Genomic DNA, 14,535 nt, shown 5'->3' with positions numbered 1-14,535 from the left:
CTCTCTCTCTCTCTCAAAAGATCAGATATCGGGCAATATTTTTATCTGTATAAACAGGTTATGTTGTTGTTTTTATTGCTGTTCTGTTTCTGTAATTATAATTATAATACGATCAAATATTGTTATGAAAACTTATTGTTATGATTATTTATTATTACTATTTGCATTCTTGATTATTATCATTAATTAATCAAAATAATATTTTCAGATATGGTCAGATATTGGGCCATACTTGTACTTGTATAAATTGGTTGGTTTTATTACTAATGAAGAATATGCAATCAGTATAATAATGATGATGATAATAATAATAATAATAATAATAATAATAATAATAATAATAATAATAATTGTGTGATTATTTTCGGAATATTACGATGAAAATAATCGTCATAAACGTAAATGGCGGGTTCGTAATAAATATTGAGAGAAAACAATCTTAGTGTGTGTGTGTGTGTTTTTAGTGTGAACATAATGTATCACATTTATCAGTGTGTATAAGCGCCGCTATGCTTGTGAATCTAGACTCACTTCCGGAGAACGAGTGTCTTGCCGGAAAAAGAAAGAGAGAAAAAAAAGGAAAGAGAAAGGGAAAAAAACAGAAGTGCTAACGAAAACATAAACACTGCGGGCACGACCAGAAACGTGACCTAAAACTGCGGGGTTTTTTTGGCTCGCCGGTGCGTGAGTGTGTTGAGGGCACAGCTAACTAATGTGTCGAGCTTTTGTTTGCGCGTGACTCGAAGGTGAAGGAAGGGAAATCTGCGCAGAGGATTAACAAGTGCGGAGACTTCGGGCCTACAGTAACGTTAGAGGTAACACCGCTTGCTAGTTAGCTCTCCATTTTCTCGCAACGACCAATGTTTACGTGTTGTCAGCTCGGGTCAGCACTCATAACAGATCCGAAAATGACGTGTTGATCTCGTGTTTTTCGTGCACGACACATTACACCATATTTCCTCGTCGGGACGTTTTTGTAATCTTGAGAATATATCTCTTTGTTCAAATTGGAGAACATGTACAACTAACGTTACTTGCTTGCCAACATCCGTGTGCGCTCGCAAAACTAGCCAGCAGCTTTTCTATTTTTGACCAGGGTAATGCCACAAAAGCAATTGCTAAGATTAGTTAGCACACTAGCTTGTCGCAGCCAGTTTACTGCGCACTATCAAGTTGTTATGTGGCATTAAGTTGCTATCTAAGGGTCGTCTGCAGTTGGACTCAGTTGTTACCGTACAAGGTAATGTCATGGTTTTTGCGATTTGAGGCAGGTGTTTACCATGCCAGCTATTTACTATGCAAGCAGGCTAATTTTGCCACCTTTAGCTGATGTCAGGGATCCTCTCAGTCACTGGATGGGTCAGCACCATATGTCAAAATGGCAGTAATGCCTTTTTATGTTCATCAGTTTGAAGACTGCATTTTATTCAGACCTCTAGTAATCAATCGACTATATGAAATACAAACGTTAAATGATCTGTCAAGCATTCGTTAACAGTACCCTCAACTCAAGTTTTTTTTTTTTGTCTTGAAAATAGTGTTATGTGGTGACTATCCAGTGTGTGATTGATTGAAGAAAGCCATTTTCTTTTTTTCTTTTTATAGGCTCTCTTCTGTCAGAAGGGACAGTTGGACAGAATGTGTGATACAGATGGTAAATCCAGTGTCCCAAATGGTAAGTAAACCATTAAGTAAAATCTGCCCAAAACTGAAAATTTTGGCCTTGTGCGGTACCACCCCAATACTGATTTATTTTTGAGTAAAATACAAAAGATCTTAAGCAGAGTGCCTCATTCTCCATATGAGGAAAGTTAAAAAAGGTTAAAAAATCACCATGAAATATTGTAACAATAGGCTATGTGATTTATTCTCATTATTATGTGTCTTCTGAAGTCCTATGATCTTTGTCTGAGGAATAGACCAACATTTAAGTCACTATTAACTGCAGCGTTGACATTATTATTCATTATAACATCTCACTTTTTTGCTTCACGGAAGTTTACATGACATTATAACATCTCATTTTGTGCTTCACGGAAGAAAATAAAATAAAATGAGGTCAATGCGACATGAGAGTGAATAAAGTCTTGGGTGAAATGCTCATAATCTCTGATGTATTCAAATTATGGCAAAAGTAGCCAATTTTTATGTCTGGGGCTTAATTTACCAGGTGGTTCTGATGATCCAGAACCTGGAGAAGGAAGAGAGGAGGCAGATACATCTGCAGCGCCAGAGGGCCAGACCAGTCCTGATTCAGGTATGGAAACAAATAGAGTCCTAACTGTCATATACAGTACACTGCTGTTCATGAGTTTGGGGTCAGTAAGATTTTTTTAATGTTTTAAAAGACATCTCTTGCACTCACCAAGGCTGTAATTTATTTGATCAGTAATATTGTGAAATATTGTTACAATTTAAAATAACTATTTTCTAGTTTTTATTTTTTAAATGTTATTTATTCCATTGATGGCAAACCTGCATTTCCAGTCTTCAATGTCACATTATCTTGTAGAAGTCATCTAATATGCTAATTTGGTGCTCAAGAAAAAAAAAATGTTATTAGCAATGTTGAAAACAGTTGTGTTGCTTAATAGTTTTTTGGAAACCATGATAAATTTTTTTCAGGATTCTTTGATGAATAGAAAGTTCAAAAGAACAGCATTTATTTTATATAGAATTCCTTTGTAATATTCTAAGTGTCTTTACTGTCACTTTTGAGCATCCTTGCTGAATAAAAGTATTAATTAAAGAATATACCCTAAAATAACGAACTGGTGTGTATTTATGGAATCTTAGGATAATGTTAGAGTTACCTTGACAGCAGGATATGTAAATAAGCAGTGCTCCACTAATTGTTCAAGTTTTCTCTTGACAGCAAATTTGAGTTCAGCCCCAGAGGGAAGTGAGGATGGTCAGGACAGGCCGATGGCAAACTCTGAGCAGAAACAGGGGCCAGGAGAAGAGGAGGACACCACCGACAGCATGGATGGCAGTGGTCTGTACTCTCTCACTGAAGAAGGAGAAAAAGAGAGTGAGGGAGGAGGGCAGCGAGAGAGGGGAAAAGATGAAAGTAAGAGATCCACCAGGAAGAGGAATCGACCCAGTGGTGGAGCCACACGCCACTCTTCCAGTTCAGATGATGACGATGAAGACGAAGATGAGGAAGAGGATGCTGAGGAAGAAGATGAGCAAGCCATGGAAGCGTGGCTGGGAGCAGACCTACGTGACCTGAGTCGCCCTTCCTGGTGCGCGATCCCGTCACTGCGTGCCCGAGAGATTGGCCGTGATTCGCATCAGTTTGTGAGGAGGGTGTGTGGGGCGCGAGGTCTAGTGCAGAGGCTGGAACTGCAGGGCCGTCTGGAGAAACACACAGGCTGCGTGAACACCCTCCACTTTAACCCCTCTGGCACCCGCCTGGCTTCCGGTAGCGATGACCTCCGCGTGGTGATCTGGGACTGGGCTCGCAGAAGGGCAGAGCTGGAGTTTGACAGTGGACATAAGAGCAATGTCTTTCAGGTGAAAAAGTGCAGTTCAGCTGACTGCAGATGTCTGAAGCTTTAGAATCTTGATTAAAAAAGTGGCACATTGCTGTGCCACTCCAAATTGAAGGTCTCTGATGGCAAACATTATTATCTTTCTTGTTAGAAATTAATAACAACATTTTAAAAACGGTTCCTGTACTGTAACACTGCTGTTCTAAAATTTGGAGTCAACAAGTTTTGAATGTTTTTGAAAGACGTCACTTAGGCCCTGTTTCCACTAGTGCGTTTTTGTTTTAAAACAGTGTTTTAAAATGAAAACGTTCCCCGTCTACACTTGCGTTTCAGGCATGTCACATGACCATTCATGCAGGTACAACAATGAGCATGATGTTATTGTTTACACGGTCGTCAAGGATACGCAGAGCGAATGTGGGCAGCCATGCCATCGTTTTCAAAAGTTTCAATTTTGGTTCGGTTTACACTAAAACGCAACCCTGGAGTTTTCAAACTAAAACGGGGTCTACAGCGTTTTTGAAAGTCGAAAAGTCGACCCTCGAAAACGTGAGAGTAGTGTAAACGGCAGGCGTAACCGTAGCAAAAGTTATGCATTTTAAAACTAAAACGCACTAGTGTAAATGTAGCCTTATTCTCACCAAGGCTGCATTTATTGGATCAAAAATACAGTAAAAACAGTAATATAATCATAATTGAAAAAGAACTGTTTTCTATTTTAAAGTGTAATTTGGACAGCTGAATTTGGTAATCAAGAAACATTTCTTATTATTAGAAATGTTGAAAACAGTTGTGCTGCTTAATATTTTTGTGGAAACAGTGATTTTTTTCCCACGATTCTTTGATTAATATAAAGTTCAAAAGAACAGTATTTGTTTAAAATGGTTTTTTTTTTGTAACAATGTAGAAGTCTCTACTGTCACTTTTGATCAATTTAATGCATCTTAACTGAAAAGTTATTAATTTGCTTATAAATTGTACTGATCACAACATTTTGAACAGTGGTATACTTTACAAGTGTTTTTGAATCTGTTCATGTTATAAAAATAACCACCATAAAAGCCACATCAGTGGTTTAGCCACTATCCAACTTATTTGTGATTTTCTTTCATTTCTATTGGGTTGTTGTTGTTGTTGTTGGACAGAAACCTCTTGTTTGTGTGTATCCACTAAAGGTGTTAAATCTTAGTTTCAGATGTCTGGAAGAATATTTTAAAATATATAGATTTAAATTAATGCATTCTATTATTAATTATTCTGTCCCCAGGCAAAGTTCCTCCCACACAGCGGTGACTCCACTTTGGCCATGTGTGCCCGAGATGGACAGATCAGAGTGGCCGAGCTTTCTGCCACACAACGTTGCAAGAACACCAAAAGAGTGGCTCAGCACAAAGGTGCAGCTCATAAGGTATGATCAACCAGAAAAGTTTTGTTTAATTGTATATTTAATAGAAATAATTTATGACAGACCGATTATTGAAAATGAATGATAACTCTGAGGTGTTTAAAGTTGTGGCCATTATTCTGGTGTGTATATTCATTTTCGAAATGGAATTGTTTTCAATTTGCTTTTTCCGTGGTTACCTCAAACCAAACAGGGTTGAAATCTGTGACTAGAGCTTTACAGTCACATACATTCATTAATCAACAGCTTGGAACATCTGTTGCCCAATCAGAATCAAGCATTCAATCTTATTGTGGTGCAAAAACAAAGAACATACTTCATATAATATCAAAACTGATAATTTTTATTGATTTATTGCAAGTTATAAAAAGTGACTGCAATCAAAAAGTCACATGTAAATGCTTGTGATTACATTTTTTTTTTCCTCTCTCAGCTTGCACTGGAGCCAGACTCTCCCTGCTCTTTCCTCTCCGCTGGTGAAGATGCAGTAGTGTTCCGCATTGACCTGCGTTTAGACAGACCTGCCAAGTGAGTGTCATGTCACAAATAGCCCTAAGATTGCCAGAAGAAAAGAAAAGGAGCACTTCAGCAGAGTGACACAAGTGAACAGGGACAGGATTAGAAATACTACAAAGAATTGTATCAGCTGCTAGATGAGTCAGTGGAAGCTTTTCTCACAGGTTATTAATTATATGACTTACTTAACAGTGGTACTTTTATATTTATATATGCAAGTGACATATCAATAGGATTTCGGTACAATAGTTAACCCTAACCCTAACCAGTGTGCAGGTTTCTCTTTGTGAGGTTTGGTTAGCAGTGACTGAAACGCAGCTTTACACACAACTGCCAGTCTGCATGGAGAGGATCTTGAGACTCCAGTAGCTTCAAACACCTGTCTGCTGCTCAGCAGTGGCTTTTTTACAGCTGGCATTACAACACAGTTCATTTGTTTGACAGAAACTTTCCTTAATAAATCTTTATCTGACCAAGATCTTCTGACCAAGAAGTCACTCACAAATCTTTTGACAGTGTTTCTGTCAAACAAATGAACTGTATTGTAATGCCATCTGTATAAAAGCCACTGCTGAGCAGCAGACAGGTGTTTGAAGCTACTGGAGTCTCAAGATCCTCTCCATGCAGACTGGCAGTTGTGTGTAAAGCTGCGTTTCAGTCACTGCTAACCAAACCTCACAAAGAGAAACCTGCACAGTGGCTGTAGAAACACATGAAGACTTGTTTTTAAATAGTTTTATTCACTTACGAATGCTGCAGTACAATGGATGGTCCAGATAAATGGATTTCTGATAGTTGATGAATGGCCATCCTATTCCAATGAGACTGCAACATCAGCAAGGAGGCGGTGGGTGATGATTTGGGTTGGAATATTGGGAAGTGAGATGTAAGGTCATTTTAGGGTGTCAAAATGACTTCTGCAAGATATGTGGAGTTCATAACTGACCATTTTCTGCTGTGGTATAAAATGAAGAATAGTGCTCTCGGAAATAAAAGGATTTTCATGCAGGACAACACACTATCCCATGCTGCATAAATACCATGGTGCTAAACAGTTTGAAAATGTGTTTCTACAGCCACTGTGCAGGTTTCTCTTTGTGAGGTTTGGTTAGCAGTGACTGAAACGCAGCTTTACACACAACTGCCAGTCTGCATGGAGAGGATCTTGAGACTCCAGTAGCTTCAAACACCTGTCTGCTGCTCAGCAGTGGCTTTTTTACAGCTGGCATTACAACACAGTTCATTTGTTTGACAGAAACTTTCCTTAATAAATCTTTATCTGACCAAGATCTTCTGACCAAGAAGTCACTCACAAATCTTTTGACAGTTCAATAATCTCTATTTGCTTTTCACAAAATATGATTTGTTTTGATGCCTTTTGCAAGACATTGCATTGTTTCATACTTTTCATCTTCAGAAAGATCTTTCTTCCTCACCATATTTCATGAGAACTGTGACTTGCTTAATAATGTGGAACAACCTCTTTAAGTAGGGTTTCCATTTACCTAAGAAGACCTGGCAAACTATTGAACAAACCTGTCTGAGATTGATACCAGTTACCTGAAATGATGTGAAAATCAAAACAAACAAAAATCTGACTCTTTATTGTACTGAAATCCTATTGATATGTCACTTGCATAATAATTTGGAACACAGTGTAATGTGGGTAAACACTGTTAATTGTTTGTTTTATGGAAGTAGTTTAATTATTACACTTCCTCAGAGAAGTAATGCTATAAAACTGTACCATTTAATAACATGATGATAAACCCAGCAGTTCAAAGTTTGGGGTCAGTAAGACCCCCTGAATATAGGTACTCATTTTAAAGAAATGAGTACCTGTATTCAGGAAAGGTTTATTATATTAATAAAAATGTGAGTAAAGACATAGAATGTTACAAAATATTCTTGTTTCAAATAAATGCTGTTCTTTCTATTCTGAATCCTTAATCCTGAAAATGTGTATCAGTTTCCTTAAATATATTAAACAGCACAACTGTTTCCAACAGTGATATTAATAGGAAATGTATCTTGAGCACCAAATCTGTTCTGAAGGATCATGTGACACTGAAGACTGGAGTAACAGTAAACTGTTATTTTAAATGTTACAATATTACTGTTTTTACTGTATTTGTGATCAAATAAATGTAGCCTTTGTGAGGCTTTTTAAGACCCACTATATTGGGGCTAAATTGGGTCTACTTACCCTTAAAAATATCTTATTATGTGATCTCTTTTCATGCTTACTATAAAAACAGCTCATACTTAGGTCCTAGAAATCCTAGAATCAGCCCTGATTGTCATCCTTTTTTGGCAGCCTAACATTGAATGTGTTTTTTGATATTCTGGCTTGCAATCCTGTTCCCCTCTTCTTCCTGATTTTGTTTTGATTGATTTTCTTTTCTATACAACAAAAATACAAAAGGCCAATAATAGAAGAACATCTGCTGTACTGAAGAAACAGAAAACGTTTTGTCAAATTAGAGAAATTATAATGTTTTAATGAGTAGATTCCTCCCAAAAACATTACTGGCATCATAGAAAAAATATCTCTGTACACTCAAATTTAATTTAATTCTTCAAGGTAAGAGTGCATAGTACATACTGTGATTCATAGGATACATTACACACTTTTGTTCTATGTGAAGCATATACTGTTTGCTATATTGACCGATCATTTTTAGTACTTTTTTTTTTTTTTTTTTAATCTCTCAGCAAACTGGTGGTGGTGAAGGAGGGTGAAAAGAAGGTGGGGCTGTACACCATTTTCGTGAATCCAGCCAACACACACCACTTTGCTGTGGGTGGAAGAGACCAGTATGTCAGGTGAGACAAGCATTTTCACTGAAATGTCACCTCCTTTGCACCGAAGTCATGCTGTTGTCTTTATCACTAGCTGCTTCTGATGCAGCTGTCAAACTTTAAACCCGTTACAATTGTTTCTCCAACGGCACTGTGTCAGCAGACTGGGCAACTGTTCTCCCTCTTCCTCTTTTTATGTGATAGGATCTATGACCAGAGAAAGATAAATGAACATGATAATAATGGTGTGCTGAAGAAGTTTTGTCCCTCTCACTTGGTGTCCAGCGAGTCCAAAACAAATATTACCTGTTTAGTGTACAGCCATGACGGCACAGGTAATATGCACACTTAACTCTCAGAAAGTGACTGTTGTATGGCTGCATCCCTTTTGAATAAAAACTTTAACATTAAACATGGGCTGTTGTAGTTACATTCAAAGTATGTCATGGTTGAACTGTCTTTCAGATCTGTTGGCAAGTTACAACGATGAGGACATTTACCTTTTTGACTCCAGCCACAGTGATGGAGCGGATTACCGCAGGAGATACAAGGGTCACCGCAACAATGCTACAGGTACTTTCTATTTGATTTCATTGATTTAATTGTAGTGTTAATTTCGTTAACGAAAACTGACGAAAAATGTTAGTCAACAAGGTTTTTTCCCCTGACAAAAACGAGACGATGACGAGATGATAATAAGGTAATTAAATGATAACTGAGACTAAATGCACATGCAATATCATTTACGAAAAAAGACGAGACTACAATGTAGTTAAAAGAACAAAAACTTTACCAAAACCTTTTTATTTATGTTGAAAAACGTGGAGCCAAAGCTTTTCTGACTGCTGTACAAGACTGTATTATGCGAGCGTTCATGTTTGTGGTTGCCAGATATCAAGAGATCAGATCCCCCAATCAGAGCTTTTCTGTTAAACGGATACGTACGTTACTCTGCCCGGCTTTATGCAATCTGGCAACCATTCACATGCGCTTTCTCTGTGGAGGCGCCGTGATCTGAAACACAGACATACAGTACTGTACAAGCTGGAGTTCAGCGATCTTCATTTGAGGTATTCCGCTTGAATGAAAGTGTCATTCAGCCAATCTGTGTTCTGTCATGGATCTCGACTGTATTGTTTGCGATAGTGGTTTGCTGATTGTAACGTTACTTACGCAACCTCTGTGCAGCAACATGTCTTTTTGCCGTTGTTTTAAAAGAGAAACATTAATGCAGTTTGGAATTATTGGAATTACTATTAGGAATTTCTCTGTTATAATATTTAAGAGTAGGTTTTTGTTACACCAGTTTTCATAACGTAGACCGGGCGAGATATCCTGTTATAAATCTGTACACTAACGTTAGATGAGGTAAAATAAACCATGCATACGAGTCGATATTCTATTGATTTGTGCTTATTGGTGAAAGCAACTTCTGATGAAATGTAAAAATAAATTTCCCAAATAACAACAATCATTGCAAAATACATTTTTTTTTCATCATTTTAACCATTATACAGTAAGATGAAAATATGACGAAAATGTGTAAGTTTCCACTGACTAAAACTAGACTAAAATTCTCAGACATTTAGTCGACTAAAACTTGACTAAAACAGGACAAGTTGACTAAATATGATAAAAACTAAAAGTTACATTTGACAAAGGACTAAGACTAAATTAAGAATAGCTGACAAAATGAACACTATTTAATTGCAGTATAAGGTGTTTATCACATTTTGCTTGCATGTTTTAACCAATATAAATTCAGTTTTTGAAAAATACAGTTCTTAACCATCACCCCCTTTTTTCTTATTCCATCTGCTACTGGAAAATCCTCCTCCAGTGAAGGGAGTTAACTTTTATGGTCCCTGTAGTGAGTTTGTTGTCAGTGGCAGTGACTGTGGACACGTCTACCTGTGGGATAAGAACTCTGCTCGTGTGGTTCAGTTTATGGAGGGAGACCGGGGTGGAGTGGTAAGACACTGTCACTTCACTAAATTGAACTAGATCATTGAACTTCTGGTTTGAAAAAAAAAAATCATATATAAATAATATTATCTTTCTGTGTTCAGGTGAATTGTCTGGAGCCACATCCTCATCTTCCAGGTTTAGCCACCAGTGGTTTGGATCATGATGTGAAGCTGTGGGCGCCCACTGCTGAGAATCCTACAACACTAAAGGGACTTAAAGAGGTACACTTCAGACAAATTTTACATATTGCGCCACATTATATACATACTGTGCTATGAAAGATGTTATCCTATAATGCATATCACATGAAATTTAGTGGGTCTCATTTGTGTCAGATTTACACTACTGTACAAAAGTTTGGGAGATGTTTTTTTTTCTTGCTCACCAAGGCAGAATTCATTTGATCAAAAATTCATACAATTTACAAGAAATGTTTTCTATTTTAATATATTTCAAAAATGCTATTTATTCCTCTGATGGCAAAGCTGAATTTTTAGCATATTTTCAAGTGTCAAAATGACCATAAACTTGGCATAAGACTAAGTCATTGCTTAGTGTGTACGTTTTGACCCTTTTAATCTGATAGTGTTGAAAACCTGAAAATATTTAAAATAATCATTTCTGGGTGTAAAAATGTCATGGAAATTGACAAGAATTAAATAATAAATTATACAATGCATTGACTTTTTTTTAGCCAACCATATACTGTATGTAAACTACTGTTCAAAGGTTCTGGGTCAGTAAGGTGTATATATATTTAAAAAAATACATTTATTTATTTATTATTTTAATAAAATAATAATACATTTGAATAAAAATTAATAAAAAAATAAATTAATACTTTTTATTCAGTAAGGATGCATTAAATTGATTAAAAGTAACAGTAAAAACTTACAAAAGATTTCAATTTCAATTAAATGCTGTTCTTTTGACCTTTTATTCAAAGAATCCTGGAAAAAAGTATCATGATAATATACTTGATAATAAATATTGATAATAAAAGATAGAGGAGTATCAAATCAGCATATTAGATTTCTGAAGGATCATGTGACACTGAAGGCTGAAAATTCAGCTTTGCCATCACACATAAATAACTTAAGAAACAGTTATTTTAAATTGTAATAGTATTTCACACTATTACAATTTTTACTGTATTTTCGATTAAGTAATTTCAGCCTTAGTGAGAAGAAATATCTTTCAAATACAAAAAAAATCTTATCCAAACTTTGACGGCAAACTTAAACAGGTGAATAAATATTTTTGTTAAAAGCAATAAAACAAATTTTTTTACATTTTATCATGACTATTCAGGTAATGAAGAAGAACAAGCGAGAACGTGATGAAGACAGTGTTCGTCATGGCGACCAGTATGATACACAGCTCCTCTGGTTCCTAATGAGACACATGAGAAACCGAAGACCTCAGCGGGTAAGAATTTGCATTTCTAGGATCATTTCTATTGCCAATATATATCCAATGATGCCAGTTATTTGTATGTAATAAAATGTGTATTTCCATTACAGGTTTAGGTCTTAAATTTCATATAAGGTGGTATTAAAAAGGTCTTAAAAATCTTAAATTTAACTTGTTCAAGTCTGCAGAAACCCTGTATTAGTAGGGTTGGGCAGCGAAAACTTTACAGTAGATGGGAAACCGATTGCTCCCTCGTGACCTTTTGTAAACTGTATTTATGACAAAGAACTGCACAGTTACAGATATTATAACAATCTATCGATAAACACACACCTTGTGTCATCTGTTTGAGTCTGCTCGCGCTGCGCCGCTGCGGTCTGCGGATTGAAGAGCGCGCTGAAAGACGGGGAGGAGACGAAGTCTGCCGCCGTTTTCATATGAAATTTAAAGTGGACTGACTCTGAGGCGATCACGAATTTGTGTACAGTTTATGGAGCTAATCGCTATAGCCCCGCTAAAAACGGCCTAGCGACGCCCATGCTTCTTACGTCCATTTCGGAGAACCAGGACAAATATTTCAATCGATCGCTCAGGCATTTAAGTGGCACCGAAATCTGCGTTCTGATTCGGTTCTAGTACAACCGGTTACTTAGGTACCGGTGCCCAACCCTAGTTATCAGCTTGACTGTGTAGTCCATTTCTATGTATTGAAGATACACACTGCCTTCAACTTTGTGCAAAGCAACATGCTGCTATATAAAATCTTAATCACTCAAATGGTGGCGTTTTTGTTCCCTCTTACACGTAACCTACTATTCATGCTTTTTCAAACTAAAATGGAAACTATAGAATAACCTTATAATGCTTCTTCAAACTATTGGTTTACCTGGCAGAAAAGAACCTAACCTCATCCTATATGATCTGACCTCTTCATAGCCATTAAAAAAAACAAAAAACTATATACTGATTGCTTCAATGTTTTGCACCTTGTAGGCCCGGCGAGGGGAGGGGGGAGAGGGCGACACAGACGAATCCTGGAGCTCGCCAGATTCCTCTGATGAAGAAGAGGGAGGGCCAGACCATGTACAGTGCATGTCCTCCTGAGCCACACCTACACACACATACACATGCTCTTTGCCATATATTTAAGCACATACATACTAGTAACACACTGGTACACAAATAAACACTGAAAGGCCAGCAACAAACACACACACAGCTTTAAATATACATACATACACAGTGTGAGGAAGAGGGAAACGACTGTCAAAATCTGGCTTTGTGCTCCATACACACAAATGACATCACTAGGGGAAGAACTGATACTGAAATTCATATTTTTTATATATATTTGCAACCACACACGCAATTAACCACTGATTTTATGCGAACATGGACACAGATGCATTTCATTCCCAGTTTTACAGCGTATCACAAGGAATACCACAGCCGGTGATCAAGAAATATCACCACTACTGTTTTGCTGCCTTAGTTTATCAACAACCATGAATTTTAGAAGCAGCGTTTTGCTGCAGCAGTCATGAGGCGCAGAAGAGGAAATTTCTCATCAGTGCTGTAGTAAACAGTTCCAATTGAAGCTTTTCTTTTACAGCGATGTATTTTGAGCATGATGGGACCGTACGGACTCTCAAAGCCAGTCCTTCTGTAGATTACTGAGATGATGAGTGTTACTTGTTCTAAAAACCAGCAGCATCCTTTACTGGCCTCATCAATTTTCTCCAGTGATCTGAACTGCCTCTGTCTCCAAGTAAGACTGAGCTGACATTTTTTATTTTCAGACTGCAAACTTTGTTCGTCGCAATGATAGACTATCATGGTCCGTCTGGATGTCCAATCCTGTCTTGTCTTGTTTCTCTTCTCCTGTGTGTGCGTGCGTGCACGTGTTTGCTGAAGCCAGGCAGAGGTCAATCATGCTCTCTTAGATCTGCCTGAAGACAGAAGATGAGCCAGAGCAGCTTAATCTGGTTCCAGAGCTGGCTGTTTTGCTCCGTTTCTCTCTCCCTTGCTACTGAGTGCACTTTAATCAGGGATCTGCTTTGAGTTTTGAATCTCTAAGACGAGTGTGCGCTTAGGGGGCATGCAATACTTGGATTAATTGTGTTTATTTTGCTAATTTAGTTTTTCACCTTGCAATTCCCCTAACTTAATGTGGACTATTAAATTGAATACAGAGATTTGACACCAGCTCTTTGGTTTTTGGATTTGCACTTGGGTGGAGATTCTTGATGGAGTTCTTGAAGAAATTCCAAAAGGCTAGAAATGTAAATCTTCACAGACTACTATCGTCTTCTCAGCCCTGTCCCGTAAAAATTGAGAGCAAAGATGATGATATGGTCAGAGCCAGTGATTTGTTGAATCCATGTTTCTTCCTCTGTCTTTCGTTTGAATACACATCCTCGAGATCTTTGCCTAACTAGACGGTGAGGATCAAATGTAGCAGGATGTTCCATGTTTGCCAGAGAAAAGCCAAGCCCTCACAACCCATTTTTCATAAAAATGGTGTCTGTTCTTTGTCAGTATTTGGATTCAGCTGGTTAAGAGCAAACATGGATTGACTGTGACCTGTTGTAACTTGCATGTTGAAAGGAATGATTCATTTCAGAAGGATGGGTCAATGGCAGGAGATGGATAGTACTTGTGGGGTACGCAAGGAGGGGTAAGGAGCTTGAGTTACTTTGCCCCTTTTTTTCTTCTTTTGTGAGAGGAATAAAGTCTAAACTTTTCTCTTTTTGTATGAGAAGAATAACTTAACTGACTATATGTATATACAAATATATAAAGATATATATATGTATATATGTATATATGTGTATATGTGTATATGTATATATATGTGTATATATGTGTATATATGTATATGTATATATGTATATGTATATGTGTATATATATATATATGTATGTATGTATGTATGTA

At 37.2% G+C, this 14,535-nt stretch overlaps 1 protein-coding gene and 1 long non-coding RNA gene across 4 annotated transcripts in view; one reads left to right on the top strand and one right to left on the bottom strand.

Moving 5' to 3' along the window:
* Positions 1-8,379, bottom strand: part of LOC107659384 (uncharacterized) — a 16,037-nt gene extending 7,658 nt beyond the window's left edge. Inside the window, exons 1-2 of the long non-coding RNA XR_001630902.1 lie at positions 8,370-8,379; positions 5,417-5,420 (exon numbers count right to left, since the gene is read on the bottom strand). This is a non-coding gene — a long non-coding RNA (uncharacterized LOC107659384). The remainder of the gene's footprint in view (positions 1-5,416; positions 5,421-8,369) is intronic.
* On the top strand, positions 450-14,406 carry LOC107659382 (DDB1- and CUL4-associated factor 8-like). Of its 3 annotated transcripts, none has more exons than XM_016448296.1 (13): positions 450-680; positions 1,606-1,675; positions 2,171-2,257; positions 2,876-3,516; positions 4,762-4,902; positions 5,333-5,427; positions 8,131-8,241; positions 8,422-8,552; positions 8,683-8,790; positions 10,058-10,188; positions 10,287-10,406; positions 11,497-11,613; positions 12,592-14,406. In XM_016448296.1, exons 2-13 carry the CDS (start codon positions 1,639-1,641, stop codon positions 12,700-12,702), a joined length of 1,830 nt encoding a protein of 609 aa, XP_016303782.1. In that variant the 5' UTR covers positions 450-680; positions 1,606-1,638; the 3' UTR covers positions 12,703-14,406. The 3 variants fall into 3 exon arrangements, with proteins under 3 accessions (XP_016303782.1, XP_016303781.1, XP_016303784.1); XM_016448295.1 differs by having other exon boundaries at positions 450-815; XM_016448298.1 differs by lacking the exon at positions 450-680 and adding an exon at positions 822-1,240.
* The last annotated feature ends 129 nt before the right edge of the window (positions 14,407-14,535 follow it).

Source organism: Sinocyclocheilus anshuiensis, unplaced genomic scaffold (genome assembly GCF_001515605.1).
Source record: "Sinocyclocheilus anshuiensis isolate Anshui unplaced genomic scaffold, SAMN03320099.WGS_v1.1 scaffold940, whole genome shotgun sequence".
In the NCBI taxonomy this organism is placed as follows: Eukaryota; Metazoa; Chordata; class Actinopteri; order Cypriniformes; family Cyprinidae; genus Sinocyclocheilus; species Sinocyclocheilus anshuiensis.
This window is presented reverse-complemented; position numbering and strand designations above follow the sequence as displayed.

What these genes read in the sequence shown, in the direction of transcription:
- LOC107659382 (XM_016448296.1), top strand. Translation starts at nt 1,639, where the DNA reads ATGTGTGATACAGATGGTAAATCCAGTGTCCCAAATG. An exon ending in CGTTTAGACAGACCTGCCAA is followed by an intron (nt 5,428 to 8,130) that starts GTGAGTGTCATG and finishes TTAATCTCTCAG; the next exon opens with CAAACTGGTGGTGGTGAAGG. An exon ending in GGAAGAGACCAGTATGTCAG is followed by an intron (nt 8,242 to 8,421) that starts GTGAGACAAGCA and finishes TTTATGTGATAG; the next exon opens with GATCTATGACCAGAGAAAGA.